General features: G+C 46.3%; 1 protein-coding gene and 1 long non-coding RNA gene across 2 annotated transcripts; one reads left to right on the plus strand and one right to left on the minus strand.

Annotated features, from left to right (window-relative positions):
- The first annotated feature begins 1,074 nt into the window (after nucleotides 1–1,074).
- Nucleotides 1,075–6,140, plus strand: RSL24D1 (ribosomal L24 domain containing 1). Its single transcript, XM_053365041.1, has 6 exons — nucleotides 1,075–1,220; nucleotides 2,155–2,268; nucleotides 3,087–3,159; nucleotides 3,736–3,799; nucleotides 4,976–5,061; nucleotides 5,811–6,140. Exons 1-6 carry the CDS (start codon nucleotides 1,140–1,142, stop codon nucleotides 5,882–5,884), a joined length of 492 nt encoding a protein of 163 aa, XP_053221016.1. The 5' UTR covers nucleotides 1,075–1,139; the 3' UTR covers nucleotides 5,885–6,140.
- Nucleotides 6,141–7,064: 924 nt separating this feature from the next.
- Nucleotides 7,065–13,243, minus strand: LOC128401695 (uncharacterized). Its single transcript, XR_008327507.1, has 2 exons — nucleotides 13,183–13,243; nucleotides 7,065–7,224 (listed from the first exon to the last, which is right to left on the minus strand). It is a non-coding gene; the product is annotated as an uncharacterized LOC128401695 (long non-coding RNA).
- Nucleotides 13,244–17,228: the final 3,985 nt, after the last annotated feature.

The raw sequence follows: 17,228 nt of genomic DNA on the forward strand, positions 1-17,228 counted from the left end.
GGATGGCAGCCCCGCCGTGCTGCTTAGCATACCCTCCAGCCAGTGCAGCATCTTAATGTAGTGATTTCCCCCTCTGCATCCCTTTCATAACTATTTTTTATAAATCATTTGTCCATCCATAGTTCACATTTTTACTACAAGTTTTCTGTCAGTCCTACCAATGTATGTAACTCTTTCCAATAGCTTTTCAAATAAGTTATAAACTTTCCCCATTCTTTATTAAAGAGGTCCTCTTCCTGGTTTCTAATTCTGCCTGTAAGCTTTGCCATCTCCACGTCGTTCATCAGATTTGTCTGCCGCTCTTCTTTGGTGGGAGTTGTAGACCCTTAGAATCATCTAGTCCAACCCCCTGCAAAACACAGTCAGTCGCAGCCAAAGCAGCATGGCTCCATGAGTGCCGGATTTATGTATAAGCTAAGCCAAAATCCCTTATTTTGGCTGCTGGTCCCTTATTTTCGGGGCTGCTGGTCCCTTATTTTCAAATCTGTAAGTTGACAGCTATGGCTCTCCCACCCATTCACCTTCTTTCACCACCACCGCCCTTTCCACGCCACAGTTCAGTGATAGAAGAGGTGCTTTGCGCGCAGAAGGTGCCGTGTTCATTGCCCAGCCGTCTCTCCAGGGAGGGCTGGGAAGGTCCTGTCGGGCTGGCAGCAGCGGCTCCCCATCGCCTTCTCAGGCGGGGGCTTCTCCTCTCGCAGCCCAACCTGGAGAGGCCACCCGACACCTTCTGCAGGCCAAGCAGCTGCTCTCCCCACTGAGCTGAGGCGGCCCTGCAGGGGGAGAGGCAGGCAGGGCCACAGGAGGGGGTATTTTTATGTCCCCCCCCCCCAGCCCCACGGCTTAGAGGCTCTCTCCCTTCTCCAGCCCCCCAAGGAGCACCGCGTGGTGCCTCGACCGCCTTCCTTCCCCTCCCGCGCAGAGGGGGCGCTGCAGGCGCCTCCACAAAGGCAACGCCGAAGCCGGCGGGCCCTTAGCTGCGCATGCGTGCTCGTTCCGCTCCCGGCGCAACGGCAGAAGGCGCTGCTGCAGGGAGACGCTCTAGCGGCGTGCTCCGGAAATTGCGTCAGCGGAACTTCCGGTCCGGGGGGGAGGGGAATCTCCCTTTTTTCCCTTTCCCTTCCACGCCAAGCGGTGCGATGCGTGTGGAGAAGTGCTACTTCTGCTCCGGCCCCGTCTACCCGGGCCACGGGGTCCAGTTCGTCCGCAACGACTGCAAGGTGAGTGAGGGCGCCTCTGAGCATGGGCAGAGTGCCGCCTCCTCAGGCAGGCGACGTGGCGGGGAGGTCTGTGGAGCCGTCACGCCCGCAGCCCATCCTTAGGGCTCCTCCATAGCGGCCTGCCTCTCGAGGGCTCGCATGATACGTGTCCCCCCTTTATGGGGCATTCAGACGTGGCTGTGTGGCAGCTGCGGTTGCATCCCGATTGGCTCGCGGGATGTTCACGCATCTGCCCAGGAACCATCCCTTCACCCACTTTTCATTTCGCTTCCCCATCTTCTAAAAGTCTGTTGCTTAAAAGTGGGTTTCCGTGTTTCCCAGACTTGGGTCCCCTGTTGTTGTTGGTCTGTAACTCCCACCATCCCCGACCACTGTTCCTGAAAGCTAGGAATGATAGGAGTTGCAGTCCAAGAACAACTGGGGACCCAAGTTTGGGGAAACTGCTAGGGCGGCAGGGGTCTCTAACACACCTTAGTTGTGCCAGCCGAAGGTTTTGCTCTGCACTTGGCTTTCTCCCGTAACGTAGTGACAGGCCAGAAGCAGCCCTGGGAACTCCTGCCCTTCAGGGTAAACACCGTTTCCTATGCTGCTTGGATTGTAGTGGCAGGATCTGAACATCACAATAAATGTTGATAAAGAGATTATTGAGGGAAACCCAGATTGTTCCTCCTTAGGTGGGTGGGGAGCATTTTTGGCTGCAAAAGTGTGGCTCAATTGACTGATAACCAGCTTGGGTCTGTGTGCCTGCAGTCCCTCACTGGAGTAGATGCCACTTAATTATCCGTCTCTAGAATGGGGCAGCTCCAGATTGGCCCCTTGTTGTCTCCCCTTGGGGAGCAGGCATTGGGCTCTCTCTACCCAGAGGGCCCCTTTGTGGTTCAGGCACAGCTTTTTGACCTGAGAGGCATTTTCTATTTGCTCTCTCTTCCTGCAGGTGTTTCGGTTTTGCAAGTCAAAATGCCACAAAAACTTCAAGAAGAAACGGAATCCAAGGAAGGTCAGATGGACCAAAGCCTTCCGCAAAGCATCTGGGAAAGAATTGACAGTGGTGAGTGTGCGAGTCACTGTGCCCCAATCCCATTCAAGCAAGTGGGATTCTAGGAGTGCTGTAAAATTATTATTTAAAAGTTTTGAGGCACGGAAGTGTCACTGAGCTTGCACTGCTGGCCTGTAGCTGTGGAGAAGCTGCTGAAATGACAGAGTAACTTGAACAAACAAAGTCAAGTCTGCTGCCCCAAGATGTATTGATTTTCACTGGCGTAAGAGATTTGAGGGGACTATTAGAAGCTTTTATTCATAATGTTCCACATTCAGAGGCAGGTTGTCTCTTTGGATATCAGCTTCTATGGAGCTTCAGTTATACCTTCGTGTCCTATTTGTGGACATCTCTGGCATTGTGGGTAATGGAATGGTGGACTAGTTGGATCCACTTGGTCTGATCCTCCTTTTTGGTGAACTCAGCTTTGGTCCACTTGCCCATGTTTTACCTTCCAAAGTGACGTTGCTGCAGAGCATTCTCCATGCTCCACATCACATCACAGTCACAACACCCACCCACTATGGATGTACTTAAGTTGCTAGTTGGACCTTTTTGTGTTGGCATTTTTGCTGCTTTTTCTGTGAAAGGGACTTGTTGTTGATTATGGTCTTAGAGATGAGTGGTGATACATGCAGTTCAGGAGGAGGTAAGTCATTTTCTTGCCTTTGCCTTGCAGCTCTCAGCAGCTGTGAGTTCTATGCTGGATTTGCAAATGTTATGCTGGACTTGCCTCTTTTGAAAAATGTTTCAAAAGGAAGAAAGGTGTTTGGGGCACCAGCTTGAAACTTAGTTGTCTGACACTAATTCGTCTGCTTTTAACTATGTAGGATAATTCATTTGAGTTTGAGAAACGGAGAAATGAACCCGTGAAATACCAGCGAGAGCTTTGGAATAAGACAGGTATGTTCAATTCCTATATGCGGTGGGACAGGATTTCAAAAAACACTAATTAATGTTAGCAACTTGTTGTTTTAAACCAGCATAACTTAGTAGTTCACAGCATGTGAAATTTAAAAGTGCCTGTGAAATTAGTGCCAGCATTTTCTAATGGTGTAAATGGAATCGTGGGGTGGGAGTTGAGCTAATTATCAAGTATAGCTATTACTACTACTACTACTGCTACTAGACTTTATATACCGCCCTATACCTGCAGGTCTTAGGGAGGTTCACAGGATAAAATCAGAATATAAAACCACAAAGTACATAATCAAAGTAAATACAACAATAACTCAATAATTGCAGTAACCCCAAATATGCAATTACTGAACATCTGGTGAACATGTGCAGAAGGCCATAGCACGTGATATAAACATTTCATTGTTCAAAGTCCTACATTGCTCAATTGTAATAAAGCCCTGTAAAATGAGTCAGTATTATCCCTCTTGACAGGTGGAGCGGGAGCCTGTCCAAGACCAACTAGTGAGGTCATGGCTCAAATGCAGTTAATTTTAATATTACACTGTCTTTCTATTTCAGTGGATGCAATGAAGAGAGTAGAAGAGATCAAGAGAAGGCGGCAGGCCAAATTCATCATGAACAGGTGAGTGGTGGTGATCCCTTTTCTCTTTGAGGCATCAGCTGAGGGTGGAGGGCTTTGACCCCAGCTGCATGTTGTAAAATCGTGAACGTTTTGCAGTTGGGATGAGTGGAGCTATTTTAACACCATTGGCAAAATTTACAGTTTGCACTGAAGTCCCCCCCCCCCACAAATTGGTTCTCTTGGGGTCCATTGAGATGCTGGAGAAATTTGGAAGGAACAATTTGCTTCTCATGATGTTTCTGGGGCAAAATCAATGAACAAGACCCACCAGTTGAAAGTGGGGAAAGCGGTTGGCCTTAAAGGTAAAGGTACCCCTGCCCGTACGGGCCAGTCTTGCCAGACTCTAGGGTTGTGCGCTCATCTCACTCTATAGGCCGGTCGATGTCTTCTACTAATTTATGAGTAGAGGGCGATGTTTATGTTACAAATTTATTGTAATGTATGATGTTGGTCTTTTGTTTTTGTTTTGCTTTGGTTCTTGTCTGTTTTTTGCAAGATTTGGCGGTTTTAAATTTGGAGGTTTAAGTACATTATGTTGGTATGGGAAACTGTCGTGTGATGGGCCAATGGCCGTAATAAAGATCAATACAATACAATACTCTATAGGCCGGGAGCCAGCGCTGTCCGCAGACACTTCCGGGTCACGTGGCCAGCGTGACGAAGCTGCTCTGGCAAGCCAGCGCAGCACACGGAAACGCCGTTTACCTTCCCGCTAGTAAGCGGTCCCTACTTATCTACTTGCACTTTGACGTGCTTTTGAACTGCTAGGTTGGCAGGCGTTGGGACCAAGCAACGGGAGCGCACCCCGCCGCGGGGATTCGAACTGCCGACCATGCGATCAGCAAGTCCTAGGCACTGAGGTTTTCTGGGGCAAAATCAATGAACAAGACCCACCAGTTGAAAGTGGGGAAAGCGGTTGGCCTTACAAGGTCATAATTGTCAGAAATACCCAATATGACCACGTGCATTGCTGTGAGAGGTGTTTTTCGTTTTGTTTTGTTTTAAATGAGTTTCCTCTTCATTGCTAATAACTGGACTTCTGTGAGTGATATCTCAGTTCTTTTTGACACGCATGAAATGTGTGCTCCAATTTATTAAAATCTGCTTGTACTCTTACTTTCATTGATTTTGCAATAAGAGTGTTCCTGTTCATCTCTTCTCTCCCACCCACCCCAGATTAAAGAAGGGGAAAGAGCTTCAGAAAGCACAAGACATCAAGGAGGTCAAGCAGAACATCCACCTTCTCCGGGCTCCCCATGCAGGTGAGGCTGGCTGATCAGGAAGTCAGGAGTGTTGTTCCTAAGCAGCCTTTTGTAATATGAAATGGGTAGCTTAAAAGCATTTGGCCAGTCTTGATGTGAGCTGCATGTTGACTTGTGCCCTTTGGCTCCATTCTCCCAGCTCTCAAAGCTAAGCCAGATCAGAAGCCAGAGGGGCTTCCCTGAGAATTCTACAGAGGGGTTTCTTCATTAAAATTATTTGTATTCTGCCTTTGGGTGCCTCGCCTGCCCGAAGTAAATACAGTGGTACCTCGGGTTACAAATGCTTCGGGTTACAAACACTTTGGGTTACAAACTCCGCTAACCTGGAAGTAGTACCTCGGGTTGCGAACTTTGCCCCAGGATGAGAATGGAAATCGTGCGCTGGCGGCAGCGGGAGGCCCCATTAGCGAAAGCGTGCCTCAGGTTAAGAACCATTTTGGGTTAAGAACGGACCTCCGGAACGAATTAAAATAACAATACCATGCTAAAAAATCACTGTACTATAAAATCACAATAAATGCAAAAAATCCATAAATAATCCTGACAAATGCAGCAAAATTTAATAATATTAAAAAGGCCAGTTAAAGATGGATTAGACTTAATTAAGAAAAGGTGGGTTTTTAAAGCTGTTTAAAAATGTTCAGTGTTGAGGCCACAGCAAAACCTCTTGAGGGAGAGGGAGTTCTGCAGTCTGAGGTTTTCCAGAGGACTATGGAATTGAAAATTTGCATTTTTAATTTCTTTTCAAGGCAAATCCAAAGAGCTGGAAGAGAAGATGGTTCAGCAATTACAGGACACCATGGAGGTGGAAGGTGCCTCCTAGAGAGCATCTCTGTTGGAGCCTATTTGTTTATTTCTGTGTCTGTAAAGTGTGAGAAGCAACCCTGTTTTTTCTCTCTTCTGCTTTGGCCACGCTGAGTGTAGCTGTCAGAGAAGACGACATGAAGCCCATTGAAATGGACTCTCTGTGCCAAAACTGGGACGGAGGGAATAAAATGGCTGACTTGAAGAGAATGGTTTCTTACTAGATTTTTATGCAACTCTGTTAATTCAAATCCAGTGAGATGAATGGGGCATCAGCATTGGGCAGGAGAGACATGTGTGCCTGGAATTGAACTACTTGTTGCAGCCAGCTCGTCAGTCAAGGCATAAATGGCTTGTGAAGTGATGCTTGGCAGGTAGCCCCTTAGGACTTATAAAATCCAGCATGCAGTCTTATTCTGCTTAAAGAAGAAATATTGGCACATCTATATCCTGCATGGAGCTGCCATGAACTAGCATATTTCCACAGGCTAGAGGGGATGGGTGAGAGGCTGTGATCGACTGGTGGGTTTCTGGGTGATTTGCAGTACATTAGCAAAGGTTTACAACTGCTTAATGCTAGCAACATGTAACAGTTGCTATTGGGCTGCTGAAACCAAAGACTTGAAGGGAGGAGGATTTGTGTGTGAGAAGGCTGAGAGCTCAGTGATGGAAGCACATTCACAGACAGATCTATGATAATGTAAATCTTGGACCCGTTTCTCATGCTTGCACTCCTCACTGAGAGACATTGAGGGAAGAGAAAGGTCAGGCTACCCTCATAGTTCAGGCCTGGGTAAAGGGGTGTGTGTGATGGAGATGGCACTGGACTGTCCCTCCTTTGGATTTGACCTGGAATGGCACCACTGTCTAGGATCTGCTGGAAGACAATGGTGGGTGGGTTCCTTTCTATTTCCTGGCAGGTGGACCTCCCTTCTATTTATTGACAAGTGACAGCCATTGTCTGAACCACCCAAAGGTGATTGTATGTGTGTGAGTGCTTAGGTGAATTGGTGAATCCAATATTATGGTGTAGATTGTGGTTTAGGGTTCCACAATTGTGCACTCTGAAAGCTTCCTCCTGCTGCAAAGGAGCCAGCATCTCTTTGCCCACATCCATCCACGAGGACTACAACTGATTCTGACATTTATGCAGCAAAGGCACTTTGAGGTCACAGAATTCAACTTCTTTCAGTACAGAGTCCAGAAATTTGTTTTTTATTGTTTGTTTTTAAGTAGAATGCATAAAAAACTACAAGTCAGCACATAAGCCAAACCAGCTTCCAGAAACATCAAAATAGATAGGCTTTGAGGCAGTGAAAATTCCCATTTTTTTGAGTGGCACCAGCAAGGTTAGGATTTCTGAGAACAGCAAAAAAATAAAAATAAAGCTTAAAAGAGCTGATTCTAAATTGAATGAATGCTAAGCAACTTTGGGGGATGGTTGGGTGTGTGGTTTTTCAGTGACATAATAGGAACAACAGACATTTTTACATTTTTGTATTTTTGGTGGGGGGGGGAGAGGTGTTTGTATAAAAACCCACACGTATTGAGGAAACATTCCCTACAGAGCTTTTGTTATGTGGGGATTTCAATGCGAGAATGGGGGTGGGATCATGCCAAAATAAGTAAAGCTATTGCCCTAGATGAGGACAATATTAACACTGCAGACAGATTCTCACAAAATAAATCTTCTTCTCTATAAATACGGGCAAATATACTTCTATATCCCAGAATGCCCCAACCAGCTCTGGAATATGCCTTCATTGGACGATGGCTGAGAACAAAAGGAGATGCAAAGAGGGACTGTCTCTCTACTGTGGAGGCCGGGGATGTATGGCAGCCACATGACCGTCAAAGAGGGGGGTCTTGCTGCAACAAGAGAGTCCAGTGCTGGCCGATTTTGACACCTTCAGCCAACAGCTCCAAGCCATGTACATGGACCCCATGAGGACCCAGACTGCCAACTGCCTAATCAGGGAGATGAAACGGGAATCGGATGGTGGGGAAGTATGCTAGTGAATTTCAGCTGCTGGCACAGGAATTGCCCTGGAATCAGGCAGCTCTAGTGGACCAGTTTCAAGAAGGGCTTTCGGACCTGGCTCTAAACGAACTAACCCACTCAGAGTGCATGGCGGACCTGCAAAACCTGATTCACCTGTGCCTCAGGATTGATGGACGCCTAAAACTGCAAAGCCCAGGGCAGGGCCCGTCTGGTGGCACTTTCTCCAGGGGGTTCTGTGCCCGAACACACTCTGAAAGCGCCTCTTGCTGAGGAGCCACTGCAAATAGGGGGGAATCGCCCTCATCTTACACCGGCTGAGAATGAAAGGAGACGCAGAGAGGGACTGTGTCTCTACTGGAGTCTGGGGACATATGGCAGCCACATGCCCATCAAAGAGGGAGTTTGCTCCCTGCCGGGGAAGCGGAATCCCCCTGGCTTAGGTGGGCTACTAAGCCGGGGTCTGGACTGTACTTCTAGTATGCCTTGCCCCACACCCTCCAAGCACCTGGTGGTGTCTGTTGCCCTGACAGCTCCAGGGAGACCAGCCCTGCAGACCTGGGCCATGATAGATTCAGAAGCTATGGCCAACTTTGTGGGCATGGACTTTGCTACCCAGCAGGGAATCCCCAGAGATCCCACCCAACCACCTCTTGTGGTAGAAACAATTGATGGCTGGCTTTTGGCCCTGGGACTTGGGCAGCGGACAAGCTGCGGTTGCAGGTGGGGACTCATAGTGAGGAGGCGGAGTTCTATTGGGCTTCTGCACTCCATTTCCCCTTTGTGTTGGGCCTGGAGTGGTTGGAGGCCCATGATCCACACATCAGTTGGTCCCAGAGGACAATCAGCTTTGGTGTCCCGGGCTGCGTGGGCCATATCTGTTTGGCACCAGCAATCCTGGCAGTGGGAATGCTGACCTGCCAGCCAAGTATGCCAAGTATGCTGACGTGTTCAGTAAAAAAGAAGCAGACCTCTTGCAACCTCATTGACCCTACAACTGTCCTATCAATCTGATTTCTGGGTCTCAAATTCCAGCAGTCTGTATCTACCTTTGGCGGAACATGAATGGGCTGCGTTACGCAAGTTCATCACCAAGAACCTGCAGAGATGTTTTATATAACCCTCTTCCTCACCAGCTGCTGCTTCTGTACTATTTGTGAAGAAGTTGGGGGAGTTGTGGCTTTGCAATGGCAACTGGTGGTTAAACCTGCCTGAGAGGCTCCTGTGGCTGTACTGAGAGAGGAATTAAAATACTAGGATTGGCATGAACATGTTCCCACCTATCCTGTTCAGCAAATTCAGCATTTTGTTAAATGGCTACTTGGCCATGTCCCAAAGCAAAACGATAATGTCTGCTAGAATAGCCCTGATAGCCAGTGAAACGTAGCTTTCTGGTTTTAGGCTCACCTTTGTGTCTCAGATACTTGGGGATATGAACAAAAGCCTAACTCCCCCACACATGTAAACCTGCGTAATCCGGTTCCTTCCCAAAAAGCATTCTGTAGGGAATATCACCTGTGGCAGTGAAAGTACGGTTCACTAAAAAATTGGCAGTCGAGAGAGCTTCTCCCCAGAGCTTTGCATCATTTTGCAATCCAGCATCAGTTAACAAGCTGTCCTTTACAATTTGTATGACACCCACACGTCTCTCTGCAACTCCATTTTGTCAGGGACTATTTGGACATGTGAGACGATGCGTTATTCCATGGCGTTTAAGCCATGCCTGGAAATGATTACTTAAATATTTGCCTCCTTGGTTGGTTTGGAGTTGAATAAGTGGCCTTTGAAAACGTCTCTCTGCCCATACCTTCCAGGACTTAAAAGCATCAGCACATTCTGATTTGTTTCTCAATAGATATAGCCATGAATACCTTGTTTTATCATCCACAATAATTAGGCCATATCTAGATCCTCACTCTCTGGAAAAGGACCAATTAAGTCAGAATGAACAAGTTGCAAAGCATGTGTAGAAATTCTATCACTTCACTGGCTGCATCTTTGATTTTGCTTGCTTGCAAATAGCACAATCAAGGTATGTGCTACACTGGTTAACATTTAAATCTTTACATATTTTTTGCATGTTCTCTAGGTATTTGAAACTTGCATGCCCCATTTTTCTGTGCAAAGCATGGATGCAGTTTTTATGTGGGCAATTAGAGTTTTGCTGACATAGTTCAGTTATTAACACATCATTTTTTTCCAGCTATAGTTCTCTCTGACCCCATCACTGGGCGGAGAATGCTGTAAAGGGTACAAGCCACCCACCATTTTTGTAGAAGCAATTACCTTGCCCTCCTTCTTAATAAAACATTCATCACCCTCAAAAATAAATTCAAAACCAACATTGGTAAGGCATGAAATTGACAATAAAGAAAATTCTAGTTCTTCAACAAACAATACACCCCTCAATTCTGCATCTAGGCATGGCAAACAACACGTACCTATACCTAAGATTGGGCAATGCCGTCCATCTGCAAGACAAACGCTCTTCTTTCCTTTTGGCAATTTGCTGAGTGTTGTAAAGCAGTCAGGGCTGTTCATTATGATTCTGGCAGAGCCAGAGTCCAAAATGTAGCTGTCTGGAGAAATTTTCTTTTCTTTTTTTGCGGCTGCTGAGATGATATGTGTCCGCTTTTCTGTCTCATGTGGATCGCTCGCTTTTCCTGGGTTTTTCACACGGCAATCTTTCTTCATGTGCCTGAGCTTGCCACACCGATAGCATTTCTTTGCCAACATGGCATGACCCATGGAGCGTTCTTCGGTCCCATCTCCTCCTGAGAATCTGGGTTTCTGGTTAGCAGGGCGACTCAAACTCCTCTGGCCTGCCTTCTCACTCATCTTTTCCATGTGCTTTTCAGATTCCTCCTGTAGACGGGTTGTTACATACGCCATCTTCTTGCCTCATGCTTTCAAGAGAGGCTATCACAATATTAAAGCTTGGTGGGAGACTGGATAGCAGGATATAGACTTGATTCAGGTCTGGAAATCTTTTACCTCTCCTTTGCAACTGGAGAAATAACATGCGCAAAGTCTGGAGGTGTGTAGTTAAACATCCACCTTCAGGTAGCGCTGTTCTATACAGTCTCCTAGTTAGTCCAATTATTGAACCAGCACTGTCAGAGAGGTGTATCTGATGTGGACGATCCCAATATTCTTTGGCAGAGTCCAAATCTGCAATGTGCAGGACCTGTGGTTCCTCTAGAGCCAACAAAATGTGCACTCTGGCTCTATCATCCTCTTCACGTTCCTGCTCAGAGGGTTGTGGATTCAAACCAGTTTCCACACAGTGCCAAAGTCTATGACATTTTAGAACCAGTTCAAGCTTGAGAGCCCAAGTCAAGTAGTTCTTACCATTCAGACGTTCCATCTGGGCAGTGTTGCCAAGATTAATGAACTTCGCAGGTTGCTGAGCTGACATGGCTTCTGCTCCTTGCTGCACCAGGTCTGCTTCTTCGGTACGCGGCCTCACCACTGGACCTCTAGTCCCTTCGAGGTCCTCACCAACAGCACCCTGATTCTCCAGCTTTAGCAATTCTCTATCTATAAAACACTGGGCCTCATAACCTGACTTGGAGGAACAGTCATCAGTTGCTGATTTCAAGAGATGGAGAAGGAGATGGTTTGAGAGGCCTCTGGGGTGTATCTCTCCCATTGTTCCTCATCTATCTCCTGTAAAAAGGGGAGCCCAGAGGGGAGGGGTTAGGGGCCTCTGAAAAGAAGGGAAGCTGTCGCAAGGGCGTGCGTCCGTCCCCATCACCCAGCGGAGGAGCCCTGGCATAGCAACCCCTGCTGGTGCCTGGGGCGGGTGGGGAGTGCACGTGCAGAAGACTCAACTCATTGCCCTGCCTCTCATAGCCATGGGCAGATGTTGGAAAGTGTTCAGAGGAGGAAATAGGTCTGGCATACCAAGGGTCTGCCCCCACCCTTATTCCTCTGGCCTGCTAGGACACCCTTTCACACCCAGACTCCTCACCTTCAGCCTCTCGAGGTTCTTTGAGATCTGGGACATGAGGTCCTTTATGGTTTGCTTGTCTGGCCGCTCCACCTCTGCTGAGAGACAGGGAACCTTCATGTTAAAAGGGTCAGCCTTTGAGATGCCACCAGGCTCTTTGCAAACAGGTAGCTGCTGCCCAGGACGCTTCCTAGTCTTGCCTCCTCTAGCGTCCATGAGCTCCCTGGGTGGCTGAGATGGCACAAGCCAACTGTCCTCTGTGGGCCAAACCATCCCAACTGATGCCCACTCTGGCCCTGTTCTCCAGGCCCAAATACCCAGGCAGGGAAACCTCAGGGAGGACACCCACCACCCACCAACCCCTCCCGTCAACTGGGCCCCCTTCCCCAGGCAAGGAGGCCGCAACATGTTTAAGATAACATTTGTAAGAAAACCAGAAGCTTTTCTCTTGGGAATTATAGGATCAGACTACCTAAACAGTATAGAAATGCATTTATATATGCAGCTACAGCTGCAAGAATGTTATTTGCCAAAAAATGGAAAGAAGTAGATGTCCTAACGAAAGAAGAATGGATAGTAAAACTAATGGATTATGCAGAAATGGCAAAGCTTACCAAAAGAATAAGAAACTAAAGAATAAGAAGAATAAGACACTAAACATTTTATAATGGAATGGAAATGGGTTATTGAATATTTACAAATAAACTGTAAACAGATTAAGACATTGGCAGGATTGTTGCAAAACCTACAGTTTCAAAAATATATATGAGAACAGATGATTAAAAGAATGAGTTAAGATAATTTGGAGTATGCAGAAAATATGAAAATAAATATAAGGAACCACAGAAAGAGGGGGAAGGAAGTTGAGGTTCAAAATGTTAGAATTATAGTTGAACTATTGTTGTAATATAAATGAAAATTATAAAAAAATTATAAAAACCGCACCTAACTAACTCTGTGTCAAGTCACTACAACTTTTTAAACAGATAAAAGGCTTCTTATTTTGCAAAGAGTGCAGAGCTGATCCCCAGGGCTAACTAACAAGGTCCTCTGCTCCACTCTCCACATTGGACGACGAGTGGCTGATTCTGGCTACTCCTGATCAGAGCCAGGATAAACCCCTGGCCAGTCACCCAGTGTTACGATGCTAAATTACCCTGATTTCTCCATCAAGCCTCCCCAAACTTGGTTCCCTCCAGATGTTGCTACGGGACTCCAACTGTTGCAATTCTGTTGCAATTTGGATGGTGACAAAAAAGGAAACTCAGAAAATTCATCAGAAAACTCCCTGGACCATCTTTAAAAACTAGGCATGTGGTGGGGGCACAAATCTTCAGGATGCTTCCCCCCTTTCCCATGACTTTACCTTCTACGCCACCAGTGGCACATTATGAAAAAGATCTTCAGAGCCAGAAAGACCACAAAAGGCGTTCAAGACTACAAAAGTGACGTGGGGATACAGGGCATAGCCCGTAACTGGTTGTGCTCTTTTATCTCTGGTCGGGGACAGAGGGTGGCACTAGGGAGGGAAATGTCGTCGCGCCACTTCTTGGTGTGTGGAGTGCCGCAGGGCGCAATTCTCTCCCCGATGCTTTTTAACATCTTTATGCACCCCCTTGCCCAGATTATCCGGAGCTTTGGGCTGGGCTGTCACCAATATGCTGATGATACTCAGCTCTATCTGCTGATGGATGGCCACACCGACTCGGCCCCGAACACACTGACCAGATGCTTGGAAGCTGTGGCTGGATGGTTTCGTGGGAGCCAATTGAAACTAAATCCTTCGAAGACAGAGGTCCTATGGCTAGGTCGGGATGGCATGGGGATGAGGGACCAACTCCCTTCTCTTGCGGGGGCCCAATTAGTGCCATTGCCTTCCGTTAAGAGTTTGGGTGTAATCCTTGACGCCTCCCTTTCCATGGAGGCGCAAGTTACAGCAACAGCCAAGGTGACATTTTTCCACCTTCGCCGCATCAAGCAGTTGGTCCCTTACCTTTCCTGCCCTGACCTGGCCATAGTGATCCATGCAACGGCCATCTCCAGGCTTGACTACTGTAATTCGCTCTACGCGGGGCTGCCCTTGAAGCTGACCCAGAAACTCCAGCGGGTGCAGAATGCTGCAGCGAGGCTCCTCACGGGGTCTCTGCCATGGGAGCATATTCACCCAGTGCTTTACCAACTGCACTGGCTCCCGGTGGAGTACATGGTCAGATTTAAGGTGCTGGTTTTGACCTTTAAAGCCCTTCACGGCCTAGGACCCTCGTACCTATGGGACCGCCTCTCCTGGTATGCTCCACGGAGAGCCTCAAGGTCCATAAATAACAACACCCTAGTGGTCCCAGGCCCTAAGGAAGTTAGATTGGCCTCAACCAGAGCCAGGGCCTTTTCAACTCTGGCTCCGGCCTGGTGGAACGCCCTGCCTCATGAGACCAGGGCCCTGCAGGATCTGATTTCTTTCCGCAGGGCCTGTAAGACAGAGTTGTTCCACCTGGCCTTTGACTTGGAGCCAATTTGATTCCCTCCCTCCCTCTCTTTCTTTTTTCTTTTCCTTCTCCTCCTGCGATGAGGCTACATTTTAATATTTTAATGTTCCATTATTTTAATGTTGTTTTTTATTTTTGTTTTTAAGTTGTAATCATTCATCTTGTTTTTATTATTGCTTGTAAGCCGCTCTGAGCCCGGCCGTGGCTGGGGAGGGTGGGGTATAAATAAAAAATTATTATTATTATTATTAAAAGAAGGATCACTGCTTTATGGGCTGCTAACTGATCCAACTGGCTTTCAGCTGACCCAGGCTTCCTAGAACTCACCTGGCCTCCTAGGATAAGATACAAAGACTTATTGGAAAATAAAACCCCAAGGTGGTTGTCACCAATGGAAGCAAAGGCTCAGAAAAAGCTCAATATGGAGGCCAAATGGCCGAAATATTGGGAAATATTGGAACAAGAAGGAGAGAAATTGAAATTGCAGAATTTTGAGAAATTAAAAGATAAAGTGCGAGACTGGCTTCATTATTATCAAATAAGAGAGGCTTATAATTTGGACAAAAAAATTGGCTTCCAGGTGGAAAAATCAAAATTGGAAACAGAACTGTTAGACCCCAAAACTAAGACACTTTCAAGAATGTATAACTTGCTGTTAAAATGGAATACGCAGGATGAAACGGTTAAATCTGCAATGATTAAATGGGCACAAGATGTTGGACATAACATTATGTTTGCTGACTGGGAACAGTTGTGGACCACCAGTATGAAATTTACGGCATGTAATGCCTTAAGAGAGAATATTATGAAAATGATATATAGGTGGTACATGACACCAGTCAAGCTTGCAAAAATATATCATTTGCCTGATAACAAATGTTGGAAATGTAAAGAAAATGAAGGTACATTCTTTCACCTTTGGTGGACGTGCCCAAAGATTAAGGCTTTCTGGGAGATGATCTATAATGAAATGAAAAAGGTATTTAAATATACCTTCCTGAAGAAACCAGAAGCCTTTCTCCTGGGCATAGTCGGCCAATTGGTGCCAAAGAAGGACAGAACTTTCTTTATGTACGCAACAACAGCAGCAAGAATACTGATTGCAAAGTATTGGAAGACACAAGATTTACCCACCCTGGAAGAGTGGCAGATGAAGGTGATGGACTATATGGAACTGGCAGAAATGACTGGCAGAATCCGAGACCAGGGAGAAGAGTTGGTGGAAGAAGATTGGAAGAAATTTAAAGACTATCTACAGAAATATTGTAAAATTAATGAATGTTAAAATGATGATTGGATTGAATAGGGGGTATTAGCAACAAAGTTAATAAGAATATGCAAAAATGAATTGATAATGGATGAAAATATAGAGTTATAATATGTTAAGATATAGAGTTAAGAGAAATGAAAGAGGGTAAGGATTTGCTGATTTGATTACCTAAATGGGAATACAAAAAGGGGAGGTGTGAGGAGGTCAAGGAAACAAGTTAATGAGCATAAAGTTATACAAAATGGATTTGTTTTTAATTCTCTTTTACCTATTCATTTTTTGTATATTGTATCTTTATTTGTATTTCTTCTTTTTTATGTACTTTTTAGGTTTTCTTTTTTTTCTTTCGTTCTTTTCATATGTTCTTTTTTGTATTTTGTAAATTGATGTTTTTGTAAAATCCCAATAAATATTATATATATATATATATATATATATATATATATATATATATATATATATATACATTCCGCAGGATTCCCCAGCTGGTTGTGAGGTCAGAGCCTGGCCAAAGACTGGAGCCAGTGGGCTCTGGGCTCCAGGAACGCTCTCTCTGCCAGGCCCATGGCACCACTGGATGACTTCAGGAAGCTGCCAAGTGTCTGGCCCAGCCCTGCATTTACCCCCAAGCAGAAGGCTCAGGCAGCTGGATCTAGGCTCTCCTTAAGAGTTTCCCCAAATCCTCCCAGCTGCGCATCCCTCTGGATAATCAAGAAAACAAGGCAGGCCAGGACTGTGGTCCAGTTTCTGGCGCCTCCTTAAAACTCACCTGTTTGCCCAGGTGTTGGCTGGCTAGTGGTACATCATTTGGTCACGGTGTATTATAGGTTACAGTGGGTTGAATCTTTTTATTAATTTTTGTGGGAGGCTTCGTTGTATTATGGAGCCGCCTTCTCTCTCTGCCTGGGTGTTCACCCACATTTGTCCCCTCTAGGCATCTTTTTAAAACATGTTTGTGCACCTGGAGGCCTTTCTTGGTGCTTTATTGTATTATTACATGAAAACTCCATATTTTCTCCAAGGAACTCAAAGTCGTGTACAAGATGCAACCCCTCTCTCCAAATTACACTCACAATAACCCTGTGAGGTAGGCTAGGCTGAGAGCCCGAAACCTGGTCCAAGGTCACCCAGGGAGCTTGATAGCCAAGAGGGGACTTGAACCCTGGACACCTGGGTCCTAGTCCGGTCTGGACACTGCAGTGTATTAACAACTTGGATGGTTTTAAAGGAGGATCAGTCAATGAAGGAGAAGGCAAACAGCGACTACTAGCCATGGTTGCAATACTTTGCCTTCACAATTGGAATTAGTAACGCTTTGGAACAGGGCCGGCCCAAGACATTTTGGCACCTGAGCTGAACCGTTAGTTTGCGCACACACACACACACACACACCCAATTCATGGAGGTGATGGTATGGAAGAAATTTGGCTTCATCTGAAAAATGTACAAAACCAGACTTTTAAACACAACACTGTAGTCCCCACACAATGAAGCCCGCAAAAATCAAGTTGTAGTGTTTTGTGCCTTCTGGAAATTGAGTCTACCTGCTTTTAGCATTCCAATTCCAACACCAAGGAAGATTGTGCAAGCTCAGTGTTGCCCCCCCCCCCGCCCAACACACTCAGGTGCCAGGTTCAAATTCCAGCTTCTTTGTAAAGC

Source organism: Podarcis raffonei, chromosome 14 (assembly GCF_027172205.1).
Source record: "Podarcis raffonei isolate rPodRaf1 chromosome 14, rPodRaf1.pri, whole genome shotgun sequence".
In the NCBI taxonomy this organism is placed as follows: Eukaryota; Metazoa; Chordata; class Lepidosauria; order Squamata; family Lacertidae; genus Podarcis; species Podarcis raffonei.

What these genes read in the sequence shown, in the direction of transcription:
- RSL24D1 (XM_053365041.1), top strand. Translation starts at nt 1,140, where the DNA reads ATGCGTGTGGAGAAGTGCTACTTCTGCTCCGGCCCCGTCTACCCGGGC. An exon ending in TCGTCCGCAACGACTGCAAG is followed by an intron (nt 1,221 to 2,154) that starts GTGAGTGAGGGC and finishes CTCTTCCTGCAG; the next exon opens with GTGTTTCGGTTTTGCAAGTC. An exon ending in CTGGGAAAGAATTGACAGTG is followed by an intron (nt 2,269 to 3,086) that starts GTGAGTGTGCGA and finishes TTAACTATGTAG; the next exon opens with GATAATTCATTTGAGTTTGA.